General features: G+C 32.6%; 1 protein-coding gene across 2 annotated transcripts in view; it reads left to right on the top strand.

The window, feature by feature from the left end:
- The window catches only part of LOC116431202 (metaxin-1), a 194,634-nt gene extending 180,715 nt beyond the window's left edge, over positions 1-13,919 (top strand). Inside the window, exon 6 of one of the 2 annotated variants that reach the window (XM_076370426.1) lies at positions 2,641-2,688. In XM_076370426.1, coding sequence (XP_076226541.1) covers positions 2,641-2,673 — 33 coding nt within the window. In that variant the 3' untranslated portion in view covers positions 2,674-2,688. Of the gene's footprint in view, positions 1-2,640; positions 2,689-13,892 lie in introns of those variants that run through there. The other variant, XM_076370429.1, reaches the window with a different exon arrangement.
- Positions 13,920-18,258: the final 4,339 nt, after the last annotated feature.

The raw sequence follows: 18,258 nt of genomic DNA on the forward strand, positions 1-18,258 counted from the left end.
TTGGTCAATCACACTTTTATCACTGCCGAGGAGGAATTGTCTTTAAGCATAGTACTGACAACTAAAAATTGTCTTTAACCCTTAAAGTGCGCTGTGAACGACGCTGAAAATTTGTCAAATGGTGCCAGTGTCGCTTTCAGCGACTCTTTACTTTTGATAGCGATAAATACAACAAAAAAGATACCAATGACGCTCTCGGCGACTCTTTATTTTTGATAGCGATAAATACAACAGAAAATATGAAAAATTCCATTAATGATTACATTTAGCACTATCAAAAATAAAGAATCACCGAGAGCGACGTCGGCACTTTCGGGAAAAATTTTCAACGTCGTTCACAGCGACCCTGACACTTTACGGGTTAAGCATGATATAAATAAACTACTGAAGCACGTATATTTGTCATGTGTATACGTATACGGCTGAGCAAAATGCAAAGAAAGAATATGAAAAGTTCGTGTGTTAAGAGGGTTGTGCAGGTATATGCATACCTGATATTTCAGGTTCGGGCCAGGTCGAAAAAAATTTGGCGAGCTTGGACTGGCTCGGGCGGGCACCCGTGGCGCTGCTGCACTCGGTCAACTCGATTCTTTCGGACAGCTCGAGACTGTTCGGGCAGAAGAAATCCTAGTTTATTTCCGAATATATATATTGTGTAGCTCTGACGAGATGGCACGCTACTCACGCACAGTGCGGCCGCCTCTGAACAAAATCCCCAAATTCGACTACTTGCATAACGAAAATTGAAGGTTACCAATGTGTTGCTAAGTAGTCCCTGCTATAAAAAATGATTTTTATTTGAACAGTAACAATTCTGTGCAAATAAATTCCGTTTTTCTATTTATATAATGTTGGAATCAGAACGTAACATATCCATTGTCATTTAAAAAACTTCATAATATCCCCATAATGTGAAAAAATATAACTACCATGTGCTTAACTCTATATCTTTCAACTTTTGTCTGAAGCATTTTTTTCTATCACTTACGTTTTTGGAGTTATTGAGTTTTGTCCAGAAAACGGGCATTTGTTCGTGGGTCGCCTTGGCTTTCAGTGTATTACTGGCGTTTACCGACTTAATGTAATTAACAAAATTAAAGCTTCATTTCCTTAAAATCGATAAAAGTTGTCCGATTTACATCATGTTTGGTCTTATTTTATAATCATTGTTCCGGCACGATTTATTTGGTTAAGATACATATCATAAAAAAACGGCAGCTCAACGACCTAAACCCCGAGCCCACAGGTATCGGTACCTTTGCAGGTCAGAAGGGAAGACGTACCCCCTACCTCCACTACTAGTAATGTGGGCGTAGGTTAAAAAACTATAACTAGCAACACCCCGAGCGTCTTAGCCTTCTGATTTGTCACTAAGGACACCGCCCTATCTCAGTATTTTTGTATATATAGAGAGACATTGAGAGACGAGACAGCAGACATACATCACAAGTTCATAACAATCACGCTGTACTCACTGGACAACACACACACTTTAACTTTGTAAACATATACACATTCCTTTCACTCAATATTAAACAAATACAGTCCACTTTCGAACGAGAAAAGGAGAAGCCTTTTTTCATCACATCTATTTCACACAAGGTTAATTCGGCGTGTGAAAGTGTTACGCCACGTCCACTATTACTGCTTGGACAGCGTGCACGAACAATCACAACAATTTCAGTAATTCACTGGCACTACGTTTGAAAAAATAAAGTGAGATGAAATTAATGCGCATCACTTTGAAGTCCTGCGTCTTGACCATCGATGCTCGGTGAATTGTGTCTATCTCACTCCTCATTATACTCATTCTCCGACTTTGTCAAACTGTACTCGAAGGGAAGTAAGGAAGGGCGCAAATGAAACAAAATACGACAAAGTGAGATACAACGATAAGGAATGAATATGGACGTCAACTCCTTATTTGTATCTCACTTCGTTGTATTCTGTTTCATTTGCGATCTTCGTTTACGCGAATTAACCAATAACAAAAACGGTCGAAACCGAGACGTTAACGTTCATCGCGAGTAGACGTGTCCCCTTGCCGCACTTGCCCCTTCAGTTCGATGGACATGTGAACAAATTTCGTCTGTGGACAGTACACGATCCACAGAACGACTCTACTAATATAGTGTTAATTAATGTAGTGTTGTTTCTTTCGTTTCATTTGTCGAAAGTTTCTTCCGTTTTATTATCATATAATATATACACAATATTTTATGTTTTGTGTTATGTTATTGAATTATGTACTATACATTCTATTTCATCTCCTTCCATTCTTATCGTTCACTTTTGTCGTCTCCCTTCCAAACTTCTACCAGACTAAATGATTTAGACAGAGCACGAAAGAAACTTATGGTACAACCCAATATAACTGACGAAAACTCTCCTGCCTCTCAAGAAGCCTATATACTTCTTCTGTGATGTTTCTCTGTTGAGAATTTAGGCGAGAGTGTCTTGAATTTTGTCCAAATTATAGAGGAAACAGAATTCTCCTCTAGAGTCTGTTTTTCCCTTGTAGAAGTTCCTCTTTGCCAATTAGAGCTTGTTCGGGCGGTTCCGGAAAGTCGTCCTCGCTTAAAATTTTACGAAGATCTCGCTGCTGATGAACTAATAATATCTATTGTGTTTCCATTTCAGAGACCATTTCAGTTTCTTTATCTTGACATTTGATCTGCACGTGGGTTTATGATACGTCATTCCAACTGGATTGCCAGACGACCTTTCTCTATTTATGGGTTGCAGTTAAATGGACTTCAGGGAATAAATTATAAAAATTAGTACAAAAATACAGAAATCTGCTTTGCAGTCAACTCTCTCACAAATACTTGCAACACGTCCGTATTGTAAATTCGGTTAAATATCAAACTATGTTTATAACCTAAATATAGCAAGAGGGAATGAAACTGAATTAGAACAGAATACGGAAGTAATGCAGAATCGTATTATCATATACGAAATAAAATTGGTACAATACAGAAATGAATTGTAAACAAACTTGAAACGCTATGTCGCGTAATCGTCCTGAAATGTCTTGTCCATAAGGAAAGATCAATAGGGTTGAAACCCCGGTACGGAGTAATAATACACGGAGCCGAATACTCGATATTAGAATTCGGTGACCGAACGTTAGTTGTCACAAAAATACACGTTTCACGACACGATACGGACACAATACGGCCACGATATATAAGCATAGGTTGGACAGTTATGCCTTCACTCGAATAAAGAATAAACGCAAATACATACCAGCTGTTTTCAAATTATTGCACACAAATGATAGGGCGTATACAGCTCACTAAATTGAATGAAAAAAATAACAGTAAACATGGGTCCAAGATTTAATAGTTTTCAGGATGAAATTAGGTTTCGTTTAAGAAAAAAATGTATGGAGACAGAATCAAGAACACCGAATTTTCTCGAAAAGTATCACTGATACAAACAAATGTGTCAAACAAAAATTACAGCATATGAAATACTAAATATCACGGAAGGAGTTATTTGATCGTGACGTGACCTCGAAATGGCCTGCTAAGGTCATGTAACAATTCTTAAATAGAATTTGGTTTTTATTTCACATTTTTAAAGCCGACATTCAAAGGTTTTCAAACCACAGAAATGAAATTTTTCGAGTAACTCATTACACCTATACCTCGCTATACGACCGCTCTTTATACAGCATTTCACTATAACGGCCTTTTTTAATTATGGCACTTTTTCGATTTACGGCCCACGATGTTTCGTTATACGACCAAAAAAATGCTGTATTGTTAGCGACCTTCTGTTTAGTTTTAAACAATTAATTAATTTAATAAATATTAATTTAATAAGTTTTTAGAATTAATTTTAATTTTAATTTTAATTATAACGTTGGACCAATATTTGAAACTGGGTCAATCCACAACAGCGGAAAATGATGCCAGCATATTATAGGTTACTGATTCTTCATGTTAATGTTCGTCATCAGATTAAAACAGTTTTTGAACATTTTGTTTTATATTTTTTATTATATGTATACATATACGTATATGATTTCTTTTATCTTTTAATTTATGTGTTTAGTTTTTGAATTTATGTTTCATATTACATTGTTCTGTAATTTTATTTTTATGTAAGCATTTTAATGAGCAATAAAAAGTATAAAATGCTTTATGAACGAAAAACCATATTATTTTATAAAAAATTGAAACAGATCTGATTCAATTTGTATGGGTTTGTATAAAAATAATTAATTCGTTGTACAGCTTTTCGCTTTACGGCCAACTTTTCCGGAACGTATCCAGGTCGTAAAATGAGGTATGGATGTATTAAGATATCAGCATGCAGGGTTGTCGGTTCGTCGCAACGCGTCGCACAATACGACTGCCTGTGGACAAAACCCCCAAATTCGACTACTCACATAAAAATTGAAGGTTACCAATGTGTTCCTGAATAGTCCCTGTTATATAAAATGATTTTCATTTAAAAAATGCAAATTTTGTGTAAATAAATTCCGTTTCTCTATTTATATAACGTTGAAAACTCTTCATAATATCCCGATAATGAAAAAAAAATATTACCCACCATATGTTTAGCTTTAAACCATAAGGTTCTATTTAATAATTGTTACGTGACCTTAGCAGGTCATTCCAAATACCTCCCATCGTAATATGTAGTATTTTATATCTTGTAAGTTTTATTTGATACATTTCGTTGTATCACTGATATTGTTTGATCCCAATACAGTTTTTATTTTAACAGAACCTATTTTTATCTCGGAAACTATTTTGAGTTTTGGTTTTATGTTTATTGGAGATTTTTTACTCAGTTTAGTAAATTTTATGCGTTCTATCATTTGTGCGCAATAGTTTAAAAGCACACTGTATCTTTATAAATCAACAGTAAAATAGAATCTGTATTCTTTATTTTTAAATAGTTCTTCGAATTGTTCTTTGAAAAGTAATTCAAGAAGATGGCCTTAAATTCCAACTAAGGCGGCGCTGAAACTCTGTCCGTTGACCAGAAGCAAAAAAGGTAACCGTAAATTTTTATTTGGATTGAGCCAATTCATTCCGTGGATCAAAAACCTGGAAACGTAGACTTTAATCTCGTCTTATGCTACGAACTTGACCAGAAGTCGAAGAAATGACCCTAAATCTTATTAAAAGTTATGGAGTTGATCTCCGTGCGTTGACTAAAAGTTGGGCAGGCGCGACTTTAAATTTTATCGAGGTTTGAATTTCTATCACTCTTTCAGAATGTAGGGGATATGAAACACATTTTTCGATACTTTTGATTAGAGATGTTTACCTAAATATTTTTATAAAAGGAAACATGTATGATATTGTAAGAATTTAAGCTTTGCAATTGTGTCACTTTTTTAGAGAAACAGACTTATATTTCTTGTTTCCTTTTATCGAAGTTATTCAAATAATATTTTCAATATCTTTTTGTTGTAAATGTAAAGAAACACAAAGGATATTTTAAATAAAACATCAGTTGTAAAGTTATCCTCAGGACATAAACATTTACCAAATAGTGTGTATAAAATTCAATATGCGTCAAATTGTCGCGTTTCGTAAACATAGTGTTAAAATCTAACCCTTTAAGGACCATATTTAGTATTCTATTGAATACACCATAACCAACAAATTCACACATAACCAGGGCTTTTATTTTGAAAAGAAAAGATACCGGAACTCACTTATTGTAAAACTTTTTATTAAAGAAAATTATATTGAATTATCATTTAAATGAAATTTAAAGCAGCTTTCCTATGACACGAACGCACAAAAAATTAAATAAAATTTATTATATCTTTTTTATTTTTGATGTCAATTATAAAGTTATACAACAAACAAATACAAATTTACGACTAAAGAGTAAATGTAAAATAAAATAGAAATAATACGTTTTTTAAAATTGTTTTATATACACTAGTAATTTTTAAAATTTAACATTACATACGTTTTTTGTATAAATAATTTTTTCTTTAGATAAGTTAGCAATGTTTTTTTAGTAATTTTTACTTTTTTCTAGTAATTTTTTAGTCATGAATACTTATTAGGATTAAAAATACCGCGAGAAAAGATGTCGGAACTCCTAGGTGTATTTTTCTTATTTTGTGATTGTATTTTGTTATTTATAAATCGATTATTCAATTTATTTATCGCTGTGGATTTCATTGTGAGAAGAAATAGAGAAATCGATTAATTCACTTCTAAAGTAACGGATTTTATTACACGATTCATAGTTTATTTTGTAAAAACGACAGTCATTTACAAATCATTATAAAACATTCTTTCTTTATAAAACTTTGTGAAACTAATATATTGTAATAAAAAAAATTTCCCAACTTATCTTACGATTGTATTTCTTATCATTTTTTGTATGAAAGTGTAAATACATTCGTGGGATTTTAGTGTTCTCAGAGGAACTATATATTCTAAAATATCCTACTTTACTTACAATTTTTACACGATTTCTTATTAGGCACAATGAGAAGTTACTAGATACATGAAACAAAAGTTAGGAAATTTCGACAGGTTTATGTGAAATAATTCGGTCCTTGAAGATTTAGACACAAAATTCTCATATAGTAGGAACAGGTAAATATTTAGGTTAATAAAGAAAAAGATATGGTGCCAAATTTTGTCTTAACATTAGTTAACAATGACTATTTTTTTTTCTGAAAAATGAACTCTTATATGCTAAAATTGCAGCTTCAAAGTCTCAATAAAACTTGAAAGTTTAATCTCCTTCGACTGTCCATACAAATTTTCCGTAATTTCTAAAAATTAGGACTGACTTTTTCTGAAAAAATACATTTGAATAAACAAACTAAGCAATTCATTATATTATATAAAAAATACAAAACTGCCGCATAGACTAATATATTTCGGTATACAATTATTGTTTCTCTAATGCTTATGACATATAAAACATGCTTCAAAATGTTTAGCTAAACATTTACAACACTGCAGCACATTTATAATAGGCTTACACTAGTGATTAGCTTTGATTGTAATTAGATAAATGCTATGATACACGACATGTTAATATGCATAAGTGTCAGTGTCTTTCAATTATTGTTATTTGAGGCAGCAATGAATGAACATCTAAGTATATAATTTGAATTAATGAACATCTAAGTACATAACTTCAAATATTGTTCAGTCGTGATAAAACAACTTAAAACGTATGACTATTTTGTGTTTTGTTATTCAAATTTATGATTCCAAAGATATTCGTCAACATTTCATCACTGAAATCTCAGTGCATTGCACCAGATATCTCATTTACTACAGCGCACAAGGTATGGAAACAGGACATAACTAAATAAAGCGGTACAGGATAAAAAGTTACTTTCACATAACTTATGACGAAAAATGTTTTTTGTTGCTTCAATTAAATGAAAATCTACGTCCAATTTAATTTTAATTAAAACTGTTATCAAAAGTTTTTCAAATACCGCAGCATCGTCAATGCAATGCGACCAACAGGAACACGTAATGCTACTATAAAATTAACTTTAGGATTTCGAGGCTATGGTAAACAAATTCTCTTTAATAATAATTACTTTTATCTATTTATTTATAAAATATTTCATTACACCGCGTTTAATAAAAACAAAACATTCTAGAGGTCACTATAATCTTTTACCTCCATGTTTGACTAATAAATCTATGTAGGTACATGCTTTTAGCTTATATATGTACTATACTTTTTTACATAATTTGATGAAAAAAGAAAGAGTTAAGAGAATAAAGGAGAGAAATCCAAAATAATTTTGTCGTATGTTATTATATTGATTCATGAGAAAAAATGTTCGGTTTATGTTTACAAAAAGACGATTCCTTTCTTAAGGACATACTTTTCGAAATCTTAAGTCCTTATCCATCTTTTCTCAAACGGTGTGTTTCTACTTTCATAGTCGTGCGTTCGTTTTTTCGAAGAACTTTCTTCTCGTAAGACTTTTCTTCTCGTACATTTTAAAGATTCAAACGTGTCTAAAAGAATTGAACATTTTTTGCTTTTAATTCCTTAACTGCTATTGGCACGATTTAAAAGAAGAAATGATATCTTTTTGCGGATAAAATTTTAGTGTTGAAATTACAGTGATGTGGTGAGCATTTAATACTAAAACTAGGAAGCAATTAGAGTGACTTATTTCCAATGTTTTATAGAATTTAGAACAATACGTTCCTTAATATTCATAGAGTCTCTTAGTCTTGTATCTATACAGATACAGAAATTTAATTGAAAATCTTTCGCAAAAATGCCTTCATAATTTAAATACTTGCAAAATAAAAATTTTGAGATGGGTCAATTTGACCAGTCCGATAGTTTTAGTGTTAATGTCTTTGGAAAACTCCTTACGTTATTTGTTTCGACAAAAATGAATAGCCTTGATTATCAACGAGTATTGGAGTCATGCATGTTTTTTTATATGGTAGATTACTATAGTCTGAAAAGCAAATTACCAGCTGGATAATGCCACGACTCATCGAGGTCGAAGCATACAGAAGTGGTGTGATACAATAATATGGAGAGTTTAAAATAAGTAATATCTCCCGAGTTAAATCCCCTAAAAAAACATGTGTAGAGTCCTTGCAACATATATTTATAAAAATAATATCAGACATGTAACAATTAATCAACTATAAGTAGTAATAAATAAATCGTGGAAAGAAATTGAGGAAAATTGATACTAGAACTTTTGAAATAATAAGTTACAATGTATATCGTCGATACAATAGTCTATTAAAAATTTCCATTGTTGTAATGTAACATTAAATAATTGATCTTCAATTTCATAACTGAAATTATAATTCTTTCCAAACTTGCAACAGAATGTTTTCAAACAATCTCAATAATTCATTAATTACATAAGTAATACAACAAATAATTAAGGGACATAATTGTTCATGTATTTCAATACTTATACCAAAAAGAAAAATCAAACAATTAAGTGAGTTTATAATTATGACGATCAATGTATAACGGAGGATCTATTGCATTAGAATTGTGTTACAAGGAAAAGTATTGAACCCGGAAATTCAAAAAATTATGAAACTTTGTGTATAAGTAGAGTAAGTCAAAACTAATGTATTGCAATTTTTTAGTAACAAATTTTACTTCGAAGGGGTGAAACCATCCTTGAAAACTCCTTGAAGAAATGCAAATTTTTGTTTTCCGTGGATTATTTTGAGGACGGTAAGAAATAGTGAAAAAAGTTTAAACAAAAAATACATTGTTCTTTCACAATTTATAAAATTGCTAAATAAAATTTTTTTAAAAGGGTTGATGGTAGGGGCATTTTGAAAAATTCATTGAATGTCTGTTATCGGTGACTATCGTAGAAGTCAACGTATTCAACAACATATTCTAAGAAACTGTTCTAGTTTCTCTTCTGAAAGAATTAGATGTAACATCAAAGGAGATATGAACACGAGCCTATATAAATGATCCTGACAGCATGCATAATGTGCTGAGATTCATTATAATTAAAAATTGTGTTCTTTTAAAATGATGTAATAATGTAATGACAAAATGATATAATACATTATTAATAACTATTTTATTACATATTAACGACTATGTTATTATATAATAACTAATTATATATCTAGGGGAAAATTGTACAAAACCGTGTACGCGGATAAAACCGGGTACCATTCCTTTTTATAACATAAGAGCTGTATAATGGAGCCACGACGTTCCATTACATTCAGATGATCCTCATGACATTAACAAATGACTCCCAGAACAGACATCATGATAGCGTTTTATGCAGACGAAGTTAAACATATCAGGTTGAAAAGTTTCGGCGCTTCGGAGGTGAAGTAGTTGCTTTGTGGCTGTTTTTTGATATCCCAGCGTTGAAAAATCTATTCGAAAAAATACTATTTGTATTCTATAGTATGCACAGGACATTCCGCTGGTTTATCCACCTTTCTATCAGATGACGAAGTGGAAATATTTAATGCATAGTAAATGAACTCGTTTTGAGTCGAACTATTTGGATTTATGGGTTTAGCTATGAATCAGAATCGGATTCTTAGTTTTGCCTCACAGTATATAACCATGTACAGCACATAGTACGGCCGCCTGTGTTCAAAATTCGACTATTCATATAACAAAAATTGAAGGTTATCAATGTGTTGCTAAGTAGTCGCTGCTAGACAAAATGATTTTCATTTCAAAAGTAACAATTTTCTGCAAATAAATTTCGTTTCTCTATTTATATAACTTTGTCATTTAAAAAACTTCATAATATCCCCATAATTTAAAGGAAACATAACCACCATATGCTTAGACTTATACCTTACAACTTTTGTCTGAAGCATTTTTTTTGCATCAATCATACATTTTAAGTTATTGAATTTTGTCCAGAAAACGAGCGTTTGATCGCTCTGTGCAGCGGTAGACTAAAACAATATTTTTTAATTTATGGCAACAGAAATGGTGATTTTTGTGTAATTAGTAATTAAAATTGATAGTATATATAGTTCAAATAAACAAAAATTTTTTTATAAATATTTATTAATACGTTTGTTGAAATGTATGAAAACAACTTTTTAACTATTTTCAACGTATGGAAACAAACATTTTATAATTACGTTACATTTTATACGGTTTTTAAAGGGTAATTGGTATTACGCACCCCTATAGGGCAAAACCGGGTTTTTTCATACCTTCGATGAATCGTATCTTTTTTTTGACAAAATTATTTTTTCCAAAAAAAATCGTCGGTTTCTTATTCTTTAAAATACAACGAAGACAGCTATCCTTGCTCAATGTTTTCTTCATCATCCAATTTTTTTTGCAAACAGATATATATTTTGGCCCCGTTTCCGTCTTGTTTTTCCCTACCTATTAATATCCACTAATCACTTTATTATTAATGTAACCATTTTAAAATGAAATTAAATTAATAAAGAAATAACTATTCAGTTTTTCGTATAACATTTACTCAATTTGAACACCGGGTAACATGGACTTTAATCAAAAGGAAACATTTGCAATTTAATTATATTATTAACCTTAATTATAGTCTTCGCTCCAATATTGTTATATGAGTTCTAGAATTAGTATTGTACCAGTATGGTTTCAGTTTCTAGAAGTGGATTGAGTGTATGAAGCATCTGTATACGGACACAGTGGACAGGGAATGTTCAATTACTGACATTTTCGGTCGTGGAATCGCAATGCTTAATGAATGAATTTCCACGAGTAAATAGAATTAATACTCTGAATGATAATACGAACAGATTATATATAGTAATCAGATTCGCCTGCCATTATTAGCGAATTTTTAATTCTTAATCACCTTAAACTGAAGCTTCTATCGCAATTTAATTATTAGTGATTTCTGCCGTAATTTAGTCAATAAAAGCAGCTGTTAACAATATAATCACCTGTAATTGAATATTTTGTATGTACAGGGTGTGAAGAAATGATTGTAATTTGTTGTCGTAGCGTGATTCTACATCTTTGATTTGATGGTGATTGAGGTAAAGAAGCTGCCACAAAATTCCCTTTATCCTTGAATAAAAGGGTTAAAATATGTTATTACATCCACCGTATTCTACTTATTGCGTAAGTAAGTAGTGTCAAAGAAACCATGGGTAACAAATGAATAGCTTTCCTATAAATTGCTGTTGTGTTTCGCGTGGGAGAGTAATGGAACACGATATCGATTGTCCTTTTCTGTTACATGAATATCGATTAGTCAGGGTAGCTATATACAGTCGGGGACAGAATTATATGGACAGTTGGTGATAAGAGGTATCAATGAAATTTAAACAAATTCGAATTGGTGTAACATCTGTAAGTTTCATTTGTTACATATCCTAATAGTGCATAGATTAGTCAATAAAAAATTAAAAATAATATTTTCATTTTTGTACAGCTAAACGAGATTAATCAGAAATATCAACTATTTGTCGATGGACAAAAAAGATATTAAAATTTCTTATACATTAAATAAGAAATAAAATGAATAGTTTGTATTGTTACCTTTCACTTGAGTTGCTTTCAAGTGTCGTAGAATACTATTTATTAAATTTTCGATTTACTTTTTATCGACGTTTTCGAACTTTGCATGTGAGCATCTGAAAAAATCTGTTTTATTATTCTGTTTATCCAGTGAAACCCTCGCATCTAATAAATCCCATAAACTCTCAATGGGATTCAAGTCGGGACTCAGTGCTCGCCATTGGAGTAAATTAATTTGGATCCTACAAAAATTGCTTGACTTTTGTCGGAGTATGTTTTAAATCGTTGTCCTGTTAATATAAATATCTTTCCTCGACTCCCATTTTTAAAATGGTTTGTTCCAAATCTTCATTTAATATATCATTGTATTTGTTTATATTCATTATATCATCGATTTGAATTGATCTCAATTCGGTACTATGAAAGACACCCCCAAACCATTAATGCTCCTCCGCAAAATTTTGCTGTTGGTATAATAAATTGTTGTTGTATATTGAATTTCGTTTTCTTCATATTTGATGTTTTTTCTTTAACTGCCGCTGTTCAAATTTGCTCTCGTCGCTCCATATTTTATTCTTCCAAAATAACAATGACATATTTACGTATTTTTTAGCAAAAACTGATTGCTTCTTGATACGGATTTTGCTATTATATACTTCACATTTAACTTTACAGCACTTTAATTCAACCTTTTTTAGTCTTCGCTTAATTGTTTTTACATAAATATTTAAATCTAACGATTTTGCAATGTTTCTGGCAGAAGTCGTTGTATCTTTTCGACATTTTTGATAACAGTACGATAGCTGATGTTATTACAACAGTCCGAAACAACTAATCAGCGAATTTGATTTGCAATTTTCCAGTTTTCAACATTATGCTACTATTTAACAAACGATGTTACCCTTGTAAAGTCAGAATCGACACTGACAAAGTTGTGTGAAATTAGTCTTTGCAAGTGTTAGGAATGCATTATGTTTGTTCACATTTTTCGTTTCGCAATAAAACCGTAACCAACTTATTTTTGTCCCTCGACAGATGGAGGAATTTCATGCTTAATGTCGTTCATTCGAACATGAATATAAACATAAATATCAATTTTTTAATAAATAACTTGCGCATTATAAGGGTATGTAATAAAAAACATTTACGCATGTAACATTAGTTTCAGTTTGTTTAAAATTCATTGACATATAGTATTACCTCCTATCCACCTAATTTTGTCCCGACTGTAGTATACAGTGGGACGACGGTTCTCAGCTGAACAGCGCACAGTGCGACTAAACGCCCGTTTTCTGGACAAGACTCAATAATTTAAAAAGTATGCGCGATACAAAAAAAATGCTTCAGACAAAAATTGTAAGGTATAGAGCTAAACATATGGTAGTTATATTTTTTTACATTATGGGAATATTATGAAGTTTTTTCAATGACAATGGATATATTACGTTTCGATTCCAACATTTTGTAAATAGAGGAACGGAATTTATTTGTACAAAATATACATTTTTCAAATGAAAATCATTTTGTATAGGAGCGACTACTTAGCTACACATTGATAGCCTTCAATTTTCGTTATGTGAGTAGTCGAATTTTGGGGTCTTGCCCACAGACAGCTGCACTGTGCGGCAGCCTGATCGATAAACAATGACAACCGATATGGCATTCCTTTACTGTTCCACGCGAAATACAACCGCGAATTACAGGAAAGCTATTCATTTGTTACCCATGATTTCTTTGAAACTACTTGCTTCCGTGATGAGTGGAATATAATGGCACAATAACAAATTTTAACTCTTTTATTCAAGGACAAAGGGAATTTTGCGTCAGTTTCTTTACCTCAATCACCATCAAACCGAAGATATATAATTACGCTACGACAACAGAGTACAATAATTTCTTTCCATCCTGTTTAGGAGATGACTTAATGTCCAGTGGAACTGCACAACAGAGGGGATCCCGGGTTTACGTGCAGTATATATTCAGAGGGCTTCACCACACGGCCATCATGGACGAGGAGTTAGGATTAGGCCCAATCAGCCGGACGAAGGTCTTTCAACGTAGCCTTCACGTTCCTTTACGGTATGCACGATGTAAGACGCTATTTTTGAGGGAAAGTCCTTAGCATTTTTAGTCACTTGGCAAACAGATGAATCCACGTACAGTGGGTCAAAAAAGTATTGGCACACCCAGTTTTCTTCGAATATCTCTAAACTATACAGTAGTCTATTAATATTAACTATGTTTATTAGTGCCTTTTGATACACATGAATAGTATGTTTACTGAGAATCCTCAGTTATTTGTTATAAGAAAGTAAAGAAAAAAAAAACGAGAATTTCATAGTCAAAAAAGTATTGGCACACGTACGGTTTTACTATAAGAATAAGAGTTAGTCGCTTTCTTACGCGACAAATTCGGTTCTAGGAACGTAAACTTAAACACTGTTATGAATTGCTTCTCTGAGTTAACACAGTCAGTTTGTGTTTACACTTTGAATAACAATCACGTCTACGAAGAAGAGCGAGTTATCCCTGTGCGTGCGAAATGAAATTATTTCATTGTATAAAAGTGATGAAAGTTACTGAAAAATCGGTAATTCATTAAATTTAAGTTCCTCGACAGTGAGAAATGTAATAAAAAAATGTAAGGAAACTGGTAGCGTCGAAAACAAACCTCGATCAGGTTTGTAAGTACCAAAAATTTAGCTGTTGACATCGCAACGTATTCGGGAGAAGAAGTGATTGACCAAACAGTCCGAAATATTTTACATTCTGCGGAAATTTATGGTAGAGCAGCGGGGAAAAAACCGTTCATTAATGAGAAGAATAGGGAGAAACGGTTCGGGTTTGTAAACATATATATATAAATAAGACAATAGAATTTTGGAAGACGGTTATTTTCTCGGATGAGAGCAAATTTAATCTTTTCGGCTCTGATGGAAAAAGATTTGCATGGAGAAAAACGAACACCGAATGAAATCAAAAGAATATTATTCATACAGCAAAACACGGTGGTGGTTACGTCGTGGTATGGGGCTGTATCTCATACCATGGAGTAGGAAATTTGGTTTTCATTGACGGTAACATTAATGCAGATGTCTGCCATCGACGTGTTGCGAAATCATTTATTAACGAGTGCAACAAAAATGGACATAGACGGAAAGTTTTTTTTCCAACGAGACAACGACCCGAAGCACGCGGCAAGGAAAACAAGAGCATGGTTATAGTATAATGTACCAAAACAACTCCCTATACCACCTCAGTCGCCGGATATTAATCCGATAGAAAATCTTTGGTATATTATAGACTTAAAAATCTGAGAAAAGAAAATAAAGAATAAAAATGACCTAAAAGCGACGCTTTTAGAAGAGTGGTCCAACATTTAATCGGAGATTACACAAAAATTTGTCGAATTGATGCCTAATCGATTACAAGCCGTAATTAAGCCCAAAGGTATGCACACCAAATATTAGGTAAGTTCAATATTGTTCATATTGTTTATTATTGTGCTTTCCTCAATAACATCACACGTGTGCCAATACTTTTTTGACCCACTGTAGTTTTTTCACAACAACGTCAATAGCGCAAATGGACGCTGTTATATTCTACCCGACTAAATAGCCTATACATTTATAACAACTGTTATTACTATTATTACTATTACTATTACTATTACTATTAATGTCACATCCACCATGCTATCATCTGAAAACGTGTTCATCATCACCTCTATCTAAAGACAACGATTATTCATACTAAAATGCTTCGTTAGCATTATAACTGCGTTTACTTGTAAACCTAACCATTTTGATAACTCTGGGAAAAAGGGATTGACGAATTTGGTACAATCATTTTAAAACTCCCCTTGAACCATGATATTTTAGCTAACAAAATTTCTAATCGAACCGCCAGCAGTAGAATAATCTAAGCTGATCATGCTTTGTGGTTCATCCTGTACATCAAATTATTTCGATAATATATCTTCAGCTAGTTCTCCGTGGGTCACTCTATATATTAATTAAAGATAGCCTCCGAATGCTCATCGAGTGAGACGTAACGAAGACGTAATCGGGTGGAAGTTCATCGGAGCAAAAGAACTCGGACTAAAGGAAGCATTACCTTCGTAATGTCCATTTTCGGAAGTCCTAGTCAAGCGAAGGAGTTTCTTGGTCGCTGCTGCTAGCTTCCAGGGAATTTTTCCAGACACGTTCGTACCTTCAGCTCTTTGAGCTTCCGAACGAAGAAGCAAAGGCGATAAGACCGAATGGAAAGAGACAAAGATAAGAAAGGCGAGAGGGAACCGAATGGGGAAGAGATAGATGGGTGGCCGGTCACTCGAGAAACTTTCTCAGGAAGTTGTCTCTCGGTCTCCTGCCAAGTGCAAATCCGTTCTTCTGGCAACGTCGTCCACGCCTGCGTTCCGCTGCACGCTCCGAATTATTATTCCGACGGGTTGAAAGTCGTCTAGCCGATCGAAAGGACGTCCGGTACCACTAGAGATAAGCCGGTCGATTATTCCCTTGCAATCGGAAGTCGACTCCGCATCGTTCGTAGGCGCTCGGAAAGATTACTTTCGAAGGTGGGACACCTTCGCGAAAGATTCGAGTGAGATAATTTGATAATTGACTCCTTAACCCGTTGCTTTATGATTTTTCTCTTCACAAAACTCGGAAAGTAAAGGAATTCTATTCGTTGTAAGTATACAAGGTGTTTCAAAAATATACTTTGCGTCCACCATAGCGCGCTGTGCGTCGAAAAGCCTGCTATCGGGACAACATTTTATTACATAAGAAATATGTAGGTAATACAAAAAATGTTTCAGACAAAAGTTGTAAGGTACGGAGCAAAGCATATGGTGGTTATATATTTGTTTCATATTTTAGTAATCTTGAAATGATCTCTAAGGGTTATGACCACAATTTTCAAGAAAACCTATATTTTTGATTTGACGTCATTTGGTGTAAATGACGTTGAACCGCTTTCAAAACATTACACTTATGTTAGCTTCCCGTAAACCGTTATTGAGAAATAAATATTTAAAATGATTATGAGCGTAGCAGCATTCCTTAATTATACGGGTTATATGTATCGCATTGAATCAATGTATTTAGGACAACAATTATATTTTGAATATTGATGATATCTTTAGGTATACCTTGACAGATTACATAATATTATATACTATATTTATCGAAAATATGTGTATTTCTAAGACAAAGTAAGCGACCTACAAAAATGTTTATAAAAAATAAACTGGTAGTTACGGGCACCTAACACTTAAAAGATCTTTTCCAGAATATGTTAACGAAAATATTCACAAATAATCGCAGGGGTATTTTAAGTGGTATATTAGAAAAACTTGAGTAAAGTTAAGAATTTTCTATTCCGTATTACAAGTGCCACTTTGAATACATGAGAAAAAAAGCAAGAAAAGTAAACAAAAAGAAGAATACTTACTGACAATAACATTTTCTATTGAAAATAATAAAAAAGTATTACTAATACAATGTAAAAATTTCTATTTTTTTTAAGACGCATTATAACCGATATGATTAGTGCTGTACAATCGACGTGATTTGATGTGTGTATTACTATTTCTTTTCTTTTATACTACTATTTCGTATTTTGCAATAAACGTTTATGAATCGTTTGGTTGCAAATCATTATTGAAAATCTTATGGGAGAATAAAAGATTGTGATATTCAGTGTTCTTTTCTGTTACACGAATATTGATTACTTGGTTGTTGCAGCGAAAACAATGATTGTCTTCTGCTATGGTGTAAAATGACAAAATGAGATGTAATTTGAAACAGAATCAAATCCTATGGTATCAAATCCAGTGACTCATGGTGTAACAAAAGAGGACACTGGACAGTGCGCTCCTTTTGTCGCACGTCGGAACTTCAACACCGCTTTACATGCAAATTATTCATTTAAATCATGATCAAGATGAATTTTGCGAGCACTTGCTTATTTTCTTTTCCATCAAATAAAAGGTGTAGAATCACGGTGCACAGTGCGTCGTTCAATAGACAAAATTAGAAAAACTAATATTTTTATTGATACAAAAGAATTATTTAGGCGTGTTTGGAAATAAATGGTAAAATAGTAAATAGCAGTAAAAACGAAAAGAAACAATAATAATGTATTTTCGAAAGATCCTGTACATTTTTTCACATTGAATATTCATAGTATGAAAGTAGGCTGATTGTTGAATGTATAGAAAAATGCTGTTTATCAAATTGAATTGGAAATTTTCAGTACAAGACTGATTCGTTATTA

This window comes from Nomia melanderi, chromosome 9 (assembly GCF_051020985.1).
Source record: "Nomia melanderi isolate GNS246 chromosome 9, iyNomMela1, whole genome shotgun sequence".
Taxonomy (NCBI): domain Eukaryota; kingdom Metazoa; phylum Arthropoda; class Insecta; order Hymenoptera; family Halictidae; genus Nomia; species Nomia melanderi.